This window comes from Thermobia domestica, chromosome 18 (genome assembly GCF_964235325.1).
Source record: "Thermobia domestica chromosome 18, izTheDome1.hap1.1, whole genome shotgun sequence".
Lineage (NCBI taxonomy): Eukaryota > Metazoa > Arthropoda > Insecta > Zygentoma > Lepismatidae > Thermobia > Thermobia domestica.
This window is the reverse complement of record NC_137471.1, coordinates 95529792-95544816: the sequence shown is the minus strand read 5'-3', so window position 1 is coordinate 95544816 and position 15025 is coordinate 95529792. Positions and strand designations below refer to the sequence as shown.

The 15025-nt window shown below is 38.6% G+C and overlaps 1 protein-coding gene across 1 annotated transcript in view; it reads right to left on the bottom strand.

Moving 5' to 3' along the window:
- Nucleotides 1-15025, bottom strand: part of Psa (puromycin-sensitive aminopeptidase) — a 379421-nt gene that overhangs the window by 121771 nt on the left and 242625 nt on the right. The window contains exon 11 of the mRNA XM_081746220.1: nt 12721-12920. Within this exon, the coding sequence (XP_081602346.1) occupies nt 12721-12920 (200 nt within the window). The remainder of the gene's footprint in view (nt 1-12720; nt 12921-15025) is intronic.

The window sequence follows — 15025 nt, the reverse complement described above, 5'->3', positions numbered from 1 at the left end:
CAGTCTTAATTTCTAAGCATAATGATACAATTATTTGAGTGCCCAAAGTTAAAAAAAAAAAAAAAAAAAAAAAAAAAAAGTGCCACAGATAGAACTATTTGTAGCCAAACAAATATGCTCTCTCGTAAGTTCTGTAAAAAATGTGGCAGTTTGTGATGAACGGTGGCTATGGATAATGGCATGTCGTCCGAGATTCATTCATATGACTACGGACAAAACTAAAATCTGCTTTAGTCCTTCCCGCTAGTCTAGTGGCTAGCGCGCGCTCCTTTGGTGCACATGGTATGGTTCAATACCCTGTTAAAGAGCACTGGAATTTAAACGCATTACCGTTTATCAGATTCCACCATAGATCGTAAAGCCCATGTCTCATGTAATCTCGGTGCTGAAAAGGCAGGTTACACTTCAATACACAAATTAAATATGCTGTACAATTTTTTGAGGATCTGACTTTGTCTTTCAACAATTGATGTACCTTTGATTGAATATTATCTTTTTAAGGTAAATGTAAAGGTTCGACAATCGCCAATAGACATCCCATACATTTTTCCTATCTTGTCAATGTATTTTATAAGAAGCGCTACACTTATATATAAAATAAAAGTGTGTGTGTCTGCCTGTCGGATCTGTCTGTGTGTCTATCATCATATCAGATTTGCCTGTCTGTCATATCAGATTTTTCCATATGATGGAGTCACCTAGAGCCACCAAATTTGATACACAGACAATCTTCACCAGATATAATCTCGTACGAAGCCGACTTTTCGAATTTCGGCTGGGGCGGGGAAATTGTAGGGGATCAAAATGTATACTTAAAAGGAGAGGATAAATACTCGATACGACAGATTCAGTGGTGGTAGATTGGAGTTTTGTGCCCCTTTCAGCAGCAAGGCTATATTTAATACTTTTGTCACCCTGAGTCATTATAATAATGCTGCCTCCCGAAATCAATGAACAGCAGCGTAAACAATTTGAGACACTGGCTGATTTTGACATTAACCTGATAACATCTGTGAATACAAGTTTGTAACAACAACGAATCACTTACAAATTACTTGCACTGGCTGCTGGGCTTTGAAATTGGCAGGTAACCCTGGAAGTTAATCAACAATGAAGATGCTTTGAAATTACAATAAAAGAAAACTGGTGTTAATGGAAAAAGAGAAACAATGAATATTACTTGGGCGGCTCGGAGAAAGACAATGGTAAGCGGCATTTCCTATGAAATTGAGTTTTTACATGGATTGAACACACGGTCTGTTACAAAGAACAGAAAATATTAACATTTAGCTATAAGAAAAATAATTCGGAAGTACATAATGGGTACGGATGCGCACGAGTCGAGTGGAGATTTAAGCCTGTCTCGACTCGTCTCGAGAAAATGTTGTCTCGACTCGAAATTATGTTTCTGTCTCGACTCTAACTGGAGTCGAGACGTCTCGAAATTCGAGTCAAGACAAAATATACGAGTTAAAATATACGCACACATCAGCCAGAACATTATGACTATCTACCTAATTGTCAGTATGCCCATCTTTGGCACGGATAAAGGCGATGCGTCTTGACATGGACGCAATGATCCTTTGTAGGTCACTGGAGAGAGTTGGCACCACATGTGCAAACGCAGGTCACCTAATTCCCGTAAATTCCGGGGAGGGGGCGTTGTGTTCTGACGTCACGTTTAATTACATTCTAGGTGTGTTCGATTGGGTTCAGATTCGGCGAGTTGGGGGGGGGGACAGCACATCACTTGGAACTCGCCCCTGTGTTCCTCGAACCCCTTCAACACACTCCTGGCCTTGTGATATGGTCATTATCTTGTCGAAAAATGCCACTATCTTGGGAAACATGGTTGTCATGAAGGGGAGTTCGACAAGGATGCTGCCTCTCGCCAACACTATTTAATGTCTATCTAGAAGAGATATTGAAAAAGTGAAAAAGAGTTTACATGATGATGACGGTATTTCGGTAGGAGGTAGAATGATTAGATGCATAAGATTTGTAGACGATATGGCGCTTGTTGCAGCATCTGAAAAGGAAATCAATAAAATGTTAGCAAACTTGAGGAAGGGCTTTGAAGAATATGGGATGAAAATAAATGTTAGAAAGACAAAAACCATGGTGATTGGAACGAAGAGGTCTGTGTCAAATATAAAAATGGGAGGGGAGCAAATAGAACAAGTGAATAGTTTTCGATATCTGGGTAGTATTCTTAGTAATGACATGAAGTGCGAACGTGAAATAAAAGCAAGAATAGGAATGGCGAAAGAAGCCTTTAGGAGGAAGAAAAGTCTGTTTTGTCAGACCTTGAATAGAGAGTTGAGAAAAAGATTCATAAATTGCTTCGTGTGGAGTGCTGTACTGTATGGGGCGGAAACGTGGAAATTACGTAAAAGTGATGAAAAACGACTGGAAGCATTCGAAATGTGGGTGTGGAGAAGAATGGAAAGAATTAGATGGGTCGAGCGGAAACGAATGAGTGGGTGTTAGAAATGGTGGGGGTGAAATGAACACTTTTAGATATTGTTAAGAAGAGGAGGACAAACTGGTTGGGACATTGCCTAAGAAGAAATTGTATCATGAGGGACGTCATAGAGGGTATGGTGGCGGGAAAGAGAGGCAGAGGGCGAAGGAGACTACAATTAATGGATGATATAAAAACAGAAAGATCATACGTGAAGACGAAGAGGTTAACGGAGAACCGTGGAGCATGGGAGCTTCTTAGCTGCTGCAAGTGACCTGCCAGTAAGGGCAGAATACCTATGATGAGATATATATTAATTCTCAGCCTTTGTCGACCCACGGTTGGATGAAGGTCTTTCCAGTTCTTTTCACACGTATCTATTTTCGGCAATTCGTTTCCACATTACTCCACACTGCTTCCTAATTTCGTCACACCATATTGTATTACAACGTTTTCTGGTTCGTTTTCGTTCCCTTAGGATCCAGTCAAGGATTAGTTTTGTCCACCTATCGTCAGTTCTTCTTGCAATATGATCAGCTCCCTGACACTTGAGTCTTTTTATTTTCGCGATGATATCGGTCACTCCTGTCATCTTCCTGATCCATGTATTTCTTTTTATATCTCTCCAGGTTATTCCAAGCATACACCTCTCCATGCTTCTTTGAGTTGTATATGCTCTCTTCCTATGGATGTTTAAGAAAGAGCATTATACATTAACAACTGATCACAGAAAGTTGTGAATTCAACCACGCGTAGATTTTAATTCCTACTTTAGATTGGGAGCAGCAACATATTTCAAATTATTGCCTTTGGTATAAAAATCGATTATGAAGTTTGAATTTGCGGTGGCAGCTACATGGCATATGCGTGAACTGCGATTCTTCTTTTCTTTCATTATTAAAAGACAACAAGTTTTATTTATTCACTGTAAGATTCACAAGCTGCAATTAGAAGTATATAATACACATTGCTCACTTGTGTACGTGTAAACTTTTCTTTGTTTCGACAAAAGTATATTCACAAATTTCCACTTGGGCAGATAGTCTTCGACCTTAAACTGTCAGTTTTTGAAATCAACCATACATTTGCTTCCAATGTTTTAACCAAATATTTAGCACCGTAGTTTTGAGAAACCCTCTCTCATTTTTGATCACATTGTGTAGTTGGAGTGTGGGAATGATATAAATACAACTCAGGCAGATATACAGCCTAAATTTACGTCAGTTTTTGCAGGTGAGACCTAAAATTAAAACTTTGCCTCTGTGCTAAAAAGTGTTTTAGTCAGTAATCGGAACACCTTTTCCTAGAATTATTTGGCGGAACAAAATGACACAGAACGAAAAGTTCTACATTAATTCTAATATCGTGCTTTAATAGGATATTAATCTTCTGAAAATATGACAATAATAAACTGAAAAGACTACAAATTTGGAGCGAGACAAGTACAGCACAGGAACTGAATTCAGACACCACACTGACTTAGTGGAACGCAGAATTGGTGCGTCCCGGTCCATTTTAAGCCCCACTTAGCCAATCTTTACCTGATCTTTGCCCAATTCCTCACATTGACTTGAGCCTTAAATGTTGTTAAGAAATTACTGAAACAACTTATCAACACAATATCCACATATTTGTTTACCCCAGCTCATTAATAGTGTTTCTTTCAGAAAAAAAACTCCAAAGAGGGTATTTTAAAAGTAAAGCGGGATAATATAGTTAAACAGATGTTTCTTGATATCCTGATTTTCTCTGAAAATTTGCCTGAAGAGTATTTTGCACTTGAGTGTGTGTGTATGGAGGGGGAAGCCCCGGCTCACCCTCTGAAAGAAATGCTGCTTATCAATAATACAAGGAAATCCTAATAGTAGGAAATCCAAATATTAGCAAGTAAATATCACATTTATAATTTTGATTTAATAAGTTAATATTTCACTTACCACTAAATGTAACGATATGGAAACTGGACTTGAACTATTAATGGAGCTGCAGCCGCCTTCCTCGAAGTGTTGCTTCTGAATCAAATTTGTCGGTAATCTGAGAAACGTTAACGTCGTAAGACTTTTCTATGCACAACACAGCTAAACTACGAAGTCTTTCTTGACCCGTGGTGCTACGAACGTATGTTTTTAGCCGTCTCAGGCACGAAAAGAAACGTTCACTGGTTGCGGAACTGACAGGCATGGTTAGAAAAATCATATAAACTTGGTTCAAGTTTGGGAAGCATTCGTAAAGGTTCAATTTTGAAGAATGCCAGCTCAACTTTGGGGATTTTGTAGGTGTTGCTGTGCAATTGTGATACTTGCTGCTGATAGTTTGTGTTGATTCAACACCTCGTGGAGGGAATGAAGAACCTGCATATCATTTTCTTTGAACTTATTGCCACTATCTGCCACAAGGATATCAATCACGGGATAGTACACTTCGCATCTGTAATATTCAGCTGCTGTCTCACACTCGGAAGAAGTATCACCACCACCCAATGCTCGTGGGATTCGTCATCTTCGTGGAACGTTCCGTGCACTGCACCCCATGGTTTGTGAAATTTCTTATGCTTATGTCCACAGCGTATAGAAACTTTTCTCACTCCGGAAAAACCGAAGGCTGCAGATAGTGGCTTGCGACAAATTTTTCACAGTAGAAAAATTGGCACGTGTATTCTGTAAGAACACGTCTCATCAGTTTAAGGGAAAACAGGAATAGAAAGTGATGAACTTTCTTAACAGGGAATTCGCATCTGGACCGTAAATTTGATGGTGATCTGCTATTTCCTCTAAAGTTTCAACTTCAGATCCAAAGTGTTCTAAAACTGTAGGAATAGCTTCCAATTTACAGTTCCATCTAGTGTCGTTCAAAGATTTTCATGTTTAATGCTTTAAGTTTTCTCCTCTACGTTGAATATTTTCACAAATAGCGTGCCTTTTTGGCGACGATTCTATGAAGGAATGCAAACTACTCAGAACGCCTAACATGTTTCGAATCGCAGACACTTCTCTGCACACATCAACAATGCATAAATTTAAAATGTGAGAGTAACAATGAATATAAATGGCTAAATCGTTCACGTCCCTGATCCTCTTTGCAACGCCAGAGTACTGACCACGCATAGCGGCTGCACTATCGTAACATCGTCCTCGAATGTTATCTACGCTCAGACCCAGTGATATTAACACATTTGTTAACAGTTTGGACAAACTTTCGCCGTGTTTTCTCTGTCTTGTGAAACCCGATAAAACTTTCGTGAACGTTTAATATTTCATCACAGTTTCGCAAAACAATTGATACTTGTTCATGTCGCTTCAAATCTTGAATTTCATCCATGATGACACTATATATACCTGAAGTCTTCACACGATCAATTATGTTTCCCAGCACATACTCACACATTAAATCTAGAAATTGATTTTGGTATTCGGGACTAACGTATCTAAAAGTTTTCTCTTTGTTAACGTAATACCGAAAAATCAAGTCACTATCTTTGGATCTTAGCGATAAGAGTTCTAGTAAATTACCTTTATTTTTACTTTCGTTATTTTCCCTATGGCCTCACATTGGCGAGCACATGTGAGGAACTCTTGGCGAGCACAATACAAAATACTATCTAGAAGTGCTTCCAAATGTCCAAATGTATTCTACTGTCGTTAACTATTTGCTTCGTCTGCAAATCTAATTTACGCGCAACTAATCCGTGCAATATTGTGCGTTTTGGAATCCGCAGCCTTAAAAATACAAGTTTTATGAGCGTTACTTGCCTCATGAGTTCCGAATTTATCTACGACCTTCTTTCAGTTACTGAAACCCTCGTTAGTTAAGGTGTCTTCAGATTTCGGAATATTTTCGGACAATGCGCGCCAATAAAAGCAAAACGCACTATCTCGAGAAACGCTATATTCTAACCAACTAAATCGCCTATACCACTCAGACCGGAACCGGCGGCCATTTTTATTGGGGTACGTTTTCATCTGCGGTTGAAAGGGACCTAGACCTATTTCCAGAAATGTCTTTGCCTTTTCACAACCTTTGACTGGATCACGATCTTCTGAAACTTCATCTTGTGACACTGTTTCCACAGTAGTAGCTGTAGTTGTTTTAACTGTACAGTTCTCCCTTTCCACTTTACAACAATACCAGATGTTGCTATTTTTGTGACTTACAGAGTGGCTAATTGAGAAAGCGTTTTTGATGCGTTACCCCCTGTAGCGAACGCGGCCAAGGTGGCTATTCAGTAATTTTACTTTTGCCAGAGTTGTAAATCATACTATGAGCCAGTCAGGGTTTCCGGGTCTTTTTGCCAGGTCCAGGTCTATACTAGCAGAATTCCAATACTCTGCACATCATTTTCCAAGCAGCTGCTTCTTGCTACAATCCCCTGGCCTGGCAACACGTCTTTCCTTTTTGTCCTTCCTTTTGAAATCTTTTAAACAGCAGGCGGTCTATTGTTCCGAAACGCACCAAATACGCTCGAGCTGACGTTTTCTCCGCGTTTTTATTGCTTTCGCGTTTGAGATTAGCCACCTACATTTAAATACATGGTCAGCGTATTCCAAGCGTACGCAAGGGCAATAAATACGCTTTGCAATCGCCTCAAGTCCGGGTACTTACAGGGAAAGCAATAAAATATCTTTTGTATTTAGGACCACAAAATAGTTTCCGACAAAGAGCCGAGTTATGTATGTCTCTGCTTATCCTTATAAAACATACCCTGTATCCAGACAATAGACCGACCTGTACTTCCTTTGATCATGAACGTACACCGCACCCCCTTTCTCCAGCACACTCTAAGTTCACTGACCTTTATTAAGATGAATGTAGCAAACATTTATTGCAAGACATTACCAGATGTGGTTAAAATCAGAGTTCGATTCCCGTTGTTACTCTAGAACTTTTTCCAGTCTTAGTTCACAGTCGAACATTTTATAATATCAGCATAGATAAGACAAAATTTTTAATAACTATCCATTGCCTAAGAAACAACAAGAATCAGTAAGGGAGAAGGTATATGAACATCTCTGAACATGAGCAAATTATTTTTATAGTTCAATCACAATTTTACACTGGCTCTGTGACCCCCCCCCCCCAAAAAAAATGTTCAGAATAAGTCCTATCTTTATTCAAATTACAAGCATTTCTGATGTAACAGAAAAATAAAGAAATCCTGAATTTTACAATACAGTTTATAAATTATTATTACCGTCGTAAAGGGACATGTAATGTCTAAAAACTAAAAAAGCAATAAAGTGAGATGTGAACCAATTCCGATCACATGCATCGAAAGTGAGTGACAATTACTCAGCTAGTAGTAGAAAGGCAGTGTCAGGACTTAAAATGAGCCGGAACGCGACGGCAGTGCGTTCCAGCAAATCAGCCTACTGTCGAAATTTACTTCGTGTGCAACACTTGTCACTTCACAAACATAGTGCATTAATTTTTAATTAATATTTTGGTTCCGTCTATGAAACGACTATTATGATTTATCGAACCAGATCAGGAACATGGATCAGGGATTACTTATTTCATTATTGACTGTGTTCTCGGAAATCACTGTGAATAAGCATTCTGGCGAGGTGGCTATTCACTGAAGCCATCCTGTTACATTGGTAGATCCTGAATGATTGTTTTCAGGCAGGCCTCAAACGCATCCAACACACAGAAGACATAACGCGGCTGTACAACCTAAATAAAATATTATCGAGCAATCAGAAGCGAACTGTGTGTTGTGTGGCATGACTGCTTTATTAACTGCCACGGAAAGGTTTACCTAATATGAACTAAGCTTGTTTTACTGTAAGTTTTGGTTTCATTAGCGTATTTTCTCTGCTATTTTATTACGTTTATGGCATTAATATTTCTATGATTTGTAATTTTCTTTCTCTTTTTCGTTTAGCTTTGCACAAGACCACGGCGAGCAAGCAGAAGACAGCAGGTCAGCCAACCTTAGGCTCAGAACCTGTCGCGTCTCCATGCCAACCACCGCACATTGCCAAACTTTCACTCACCCCCTCCCATCCTCAACGAGGAAGCAAACGATTCTCCCCTTGCGCGAGAAGCACATGGCAACACCGCACTCCTCAGTCGTCCTCGCGAGCTGAGCTGTCAGAAATCATCGTTCGCCGGCCAGGGTATAATGCATTTATTGTGAGATTTTGATAAATTAATGACATAAACCTACAATAGGCATATTCATTTCTGCAATATAAACAGCTATTTTACGTTTATTTTGTCAGTTTTCCTGAGATTTTCGGAATTTCATTTTGCCGCAACTCAAGGTCTTGAGTAATGAGGCAGCTTAAATGGTAATTTACGAGAAACGGAAGCTGCTTTCGTTGCTCAAACGCACATGGAAAATAAATAACTCAGTTAATCTAATGATCAAAAACAGCAACATATAAGTAAATTTCGTATTGACAGCTGCGATCAAAAAGCCACACTAATTATAACAAAATATTATTATTATTATTATGGATTTCTTCTAAATGCTACCTTTTAAAATGATTTCGTGACTTTAGCAAACAGAAGCACACTGTCAGAGATCAATGTATCGGAACAAGTATAGTAGATAAACACTACACGAAAAACCAATCATGGATGACAAATGTAGGAAATGTCATATTGGACGATAGACAATTTATCCATAAAACACATACACATAAAGACAAGTAAGCAATTAGTTTTATTTAATGAACTGAGTAATTAATGCAATAGAGCAACTACTCTACTAGTGATGTCTTGTACACGAGCGGTTACACATACATACATCCAGGGCATACATTTTTCTTCGGCAACGGGTCAGAACGTGCTTTGCAAGATGAAAAGCTGATTGGACAACATTACTAAACATTATTTACTATCTACTAATTCCTTTTACTTAAATATTCCATGCAAATTTTTAAGTCATTTCACGCAAGACCTGCTCACAAATTTAAAATATCTAGCGTACGGAGAAAATTTGATATCAGTGTGGCTGGTATAGTAAGGGAACAGAATCAATGAAATTCCGCCATTAGTGCAGGCTATCCAATGCGTTCGCAACGCGTTTTTATGGCTTATACGTACGCTTGGAATACGCTGACCATGTATTTAAATGTGGATGGCTAATCACAATGCACTGGAAACGCGAAAGCAATAAAAACGAACAGAATACGCAGGCTCGAGCGTATTTGGTGCGTTTTGGAACAACAGACTGCTTGCTGTTTCGGGATAGTAAAAGATGTCTAAAGGAAGGGTAAAGAGAAAGACGTATTGCCAGGCAAGGGGATTTTAGCCAGAAACAGCTGCTTGGAAGATGCTTTGTGCAGAGTATTGGAACTCTGCTATTATAAAGTAAGTGTATGTAGCCTATAACAAAAGAAAATTCACAAAAATACAAGGAAATTCCCGAAAATTAGGTAGTCCCAGAAAAAATCTATGTAACACAATAGGGTTATTTCTCGTGATTCGCATGAATGAGAACAAGGGTGTGTGTGTGGCAGTAAGACCTGGAAATCCTGACTGGCTCACAGAATGATTTATTACTCTAGCGATAGTAAAATTACCGAGTAGCCACCTAGATCACGTTCGCTGCGGGGGAGGGGGTAACGCATTGGAAACGTATCCTCGGATAGCCACAATCTTTCTTACTGTACTGAGCATGTTGAAGTAATATACATACTAGATAAAGAATTATGCTGGTTAGTAATTACAGTATAAGACACAGTACATTCTATTCAATATTGGTACGAAAAAATGAATGCACAGAAGCACGCTCACTTTTAGTAAGTCTCTTGATGAGCTGATTTACTTTTCGAAAAATACATGTCAGTTGAGTTTCGCTCAACATAATTTCAGTTTTGAGCATAAATCACGCTCATTTTATGAATAATATTTCCTGAAACATTGATGTGTTTCTTTAATGGATTTTGATAGTTCTTTTGCGGAAATTGAATAAATAACAGTTCAGTGCAGTATCTACAAAACGTCCATACAATTTAAGTGAATTAATACAATTCAATTACAATTAATACAACTTACGTGAAAAAAGTCAAGTCAACTACAGTACGCGTAGTTTAATGATGTTTGCCCATAAGAAAAACGGACAAAAGGAAAAAGGCGGGGATGCTTTTAAGACGAATTTAGTTTATATTGTAATGTCTTTGAGGTAGAGTCAACGGTCCGGGTGTTTCCCCTTCACCAATTTTATTACATAATCTAAATACAGTAATCTTTGAATTTACAAAGAGCAATCTAATAATGTCTTTCCTTAAGAGCGACCACGATGAAGGAGAAAGGTGTTTTGCACGGTGCCCCTTTTGCTCAAAGCAGCCTCCAGGGCATCTGCAGGGTTTGGGGGAACTTGCAGAAAAACCTCCTCAGCCCAAAAGCAGCTTCGCGAGGTTTAGTTGTGATTAGGATCCCTAATCCAAAGCGACCTCAGGAGCGGTGTAGGTTATTTGATCAGCGGTCAAACTGATAGCTGGTTCCTCTTCAGGCTTCGCTTTTATAGATGGTCTCCTGGTGGCTCCTTCCTTCTCGGGCTCCGTCGTTTTGGTTTCGTGTCTTCCTGGTTGTAGTTTCTCGTCTGCTTGTGGTGTTTGTAAATAGTAGCACGTGTTGGGGCAACATGTGCTTCCGCTGAAGGTGAGGATCCTTACAATATTTACTTGTTTACAACCTTTCTATAACTGTTTACTCTAATTCCTATATTTCTCGAACTCGCCAGGGAAGTAGGAAAGTAGTCATATTTCTGTAACGGAAGTAACTACCATTTTGTAAATTACTATTAGTTCAACTAACATTATTGTCCATGATGTACTACAGTTCAGTACAAAGTCCCCAAGATGGGTGCCTCGTAAATTGGTCTGCTAAATTGAAAGACTGTTGTGTTGATGCCTGTGAGTATGTTCTTTGTCGTTTTGAGGCCGAAGGTTATGGAACCGAAAAGAGAATTGTTACAGGAGGTTAAACCTGGGCCCATTATAATTAACTTGCACAAAGAGAGCAACCAAAGAATGGCGCCATGACTCGTCGCCAAAATAAAAAAAAAAAAAAAAAAAAAAATTACACGCCTAGCTATCAGCAGGAAAAGTTATACTCACTCACTTCTGGAATGAAAATTAAGTAATTCTGAAACATTAAATGGAAAAGGGGCCAGTATAGATCTACTCCTACACTACCTTCGTCCTGCAAACAGAAGTAAACAATGAGGATATCTAACTTTAGGTGTAGTGTTACTTTATGACAAGATCCAACCTGGTATTGTCCGCTTAACATTGTCCAAAATGCAGAATATCAAATTTGAGTGTCTCACACATCCGTTCTATTCTCCAAATCTCGCTCCAAGGGACTCATGTTTTCGGAACGCTTGAAGAGGCGATAGGAGCAAGGATCTCCGAAGCGATGATGATGTGTACGAACGCCTACCTACGACCATACACATTTTTCTCACGCAATATCCATGCATTTCCAAAACGCTTCACTACGTGCATCGCACATCATGGGAACTGCGCAGAAAATTGAGGTATGTTATTTTTTTCTGTATTTCTTAATTTGCAATATATATATAAAGAAAAATAAAGTTTTCATTTGAATCATCCTCGTATACACATAGATTAAACTCAGGAGGAATAACTATCCTCCTAAATGATGGACCTGAAACAGCATTCACAGGTACTGTGGGAAGATAATTTAAATTACAACTGTCACCTTATTCTCAACCCCATTCACCCACCAATTTAATTATTCCAAGGTCATTGTCTGAAGAACAAAGAGAAAATATTTGCAGTAGCAGGAAACTCGATCACAGCTACTCCAACAGAGTAATGTAAGTTGAAAGATTTTTCTCTGTCGACATGTTTCTGTACTTTAGTTAAAAAGTAAAAACTTTGAATAAACAATAATCATACTTCTAACGTAATATTTAATTCATATACAATTATTTCACTGAAGAAAAGGAAAAATAGACAAGCTGCAAGGTAAACAATACATAGGCTACCCAGGATTGAAGGAAGGAGTTTGAACTGCTAGTCCTGCAGTATCAGCAACTCAACAAACCTGCCATATTACAGTGTAAAATTCAATTTAAATTTCGAAGGCTGTTTCGAGGTAATTTTAAACACTAATCTCATTCCTGCTACAACAATGAATTCAACATGTCTATTATGAGTCTTTGATTGTAATAATGGAAAAAGTTTCTTTCTAAATATCGTACTTTCAGAGAAAGCAGTTACTTCACGTCAATAGAATGTAACTATTTAACACACTTTGTAATAAGTTGTAAAACTTACCTTGAGCATAGTTTCGTATGTGTTTTCATCCCCGACAGATAAGACTGTTCTATATACAGGACTACGAAGGTCGGCAGGTATCTGTCCACGTCGCGAAGCATGTTCATCAAATCGGATTTTCGCTTCGGCGATTACCGATTCATCCCCAAAAGCACCCAATCGGCCGATAACGAGTGACCGCAACAGGGTTACTAAGTGATCTGAAATAGAAAGAAAAAACTTGGGTTATTACTATAATTATTTGCTTAAAATGTAATTCATGAGCTAATGACTCTACTGCATATTATATATCTTATGTTTTTACCAGGGCAAGATGAAAAGTTCTCGGACTGGTAGTAAGAGATTGAGTTAGATACGTCAAAAATGCACTTACTTCTCTAAATTCCCTTTTAGGTCAACGCACTTTGTAGAATACTTTTCCAGTAAGCAGATTCCACCAGAAGTGCAATTCTGGAACGTTTGCAAAATACCTATCTACGGTTGCCCTAACTTCTTCATTAGTCAAAACGTTTTCCAGCTACAAATTTCTTTAAATCTGGAGAGGTGGAAATCAGAGGGTGCCAGATCGAGACTATGGTGGACCTTTCAACAATTCGTACTTCAACTTCCTCAGTTATTCAATTACAAAAAGCACATTTCTGAACTGGTAAACGTTCTGATGAAAATATTTATCTTTTCTTTCATTTGCACTCCAAGTCTCTTCTCACATATTTTTTTTTTTTTTTCATCTAGTGCAGTCATGTGCAACAGCCGGTCCACTGAACCCTTTCACCCGGGCGCTTGACCCCTTATTGAAAATATACTTCTTACATAATTAAACTGAATTGAAAATATTTCCTGGATAACTGATGTCCACATTGGAAAATACACGTATCAACCATGTTGAAACATCGTCTACCACGGAACACGGAGAGACTAGTTCAGAACATGAAGAATCAAATTCCTCACTAAAATGATAAATAAATAGATTTTCGTTTTTCTTTAGTAATATTTCGCTTTGCTTCCCAGTTCACCAATTTCATTAAACATGCCTACTACATGGCTAGATATCTTGAAAAGCATCCGGAAAAATTCCCACTCCAATGTTTTGATTATAAAACACCATTGGATTTGTCTGCAGCATTAGTGTAATAAACTCTGTTTCGTTAGGTGTGGATACTGTGAACAGCTCTTGTGCTTTCATCACACTCTTATAGATACTCTTCACATCAACTGTCCTTCAAAGATTGGTATGTACATTTATTAGTATACTTGCTTATGCGATGATATATATATATATATATATATTTTGAGAAGAACCACGTCGTAATTGTACCTGTAATCTCCAGTCCTCCTTTGTTTGGGGTGTTTTAACGTGACGACAACTATCCATCTTTAACACTGCAATATTACCAGCTCTTTGCATGTGCAAATACTCTTTGTACTCTTTTTCTCTCTTGTACTCTTTGTAGATGTGCATCCTGTGTCAACATGTTTAGAATGGTTTAGAGCATATACCCTTTTTCCACTCGCTCATCAAAACATATTGGTACCTGTCGCGTTTAGCACGTAATTACTGCTGGTCATTTGGCTTGTATCTTGCCAATGCACCAAACGGCAAACAGATTATTCCGACGTTTCTTCTAATATCTCCTCACGACTTTCTTGCATGTTACTTCTTAACTCACAATAGAGTTACTACCGAGTAGTTAAAACTAATGAATTCTGGTAAAATTTCAGTGCTATTTGATATGCCAAAAGACCCACTTTCTCTTTTACATTGTGAATCCAAATTCAAGATGGCCACTTCCAATATGGTGGCCATGGTGTTCATATTTCAAAACATATAGCAGATTTTTATTATGCATCTATTAATAAACATCTGAGCTTTATGTATGTGACCATTCACGCGCGGAACGAGTGATTCCTTAGTTTTCTGTGTAGTCTCGGTTATATTGCACGCTTACTGCAAATCTTGGCGTAGCGTTGGCGGAGACCCGCTAGCAGTAAGCCGCCGTCTCGCAGTGCTCAATACAGTAAAGATCCACAGACATAGGAGGCCATAGTAGGTGTGTAGCGAGTACAGTACGTTGGATTGCACTGACGATATGGTGTAAGCGTGCGCGATAGAGAAAGAGAGAGAGAGAGAGAGAGTAGACCTCTATAAAATCTCTTTGTCCCTTTCACTTATTATGTCCATCGTCCCACTCACCTACTTTCTCCCACAAATGTCGAAACTCGTAAGCCTAGCGCTCGCGAGTCCGGAACTCGTGCTCTATTGAGGTCGGACTCACTTTTCTTGAGATCCAATGAAATAAATGAGCGC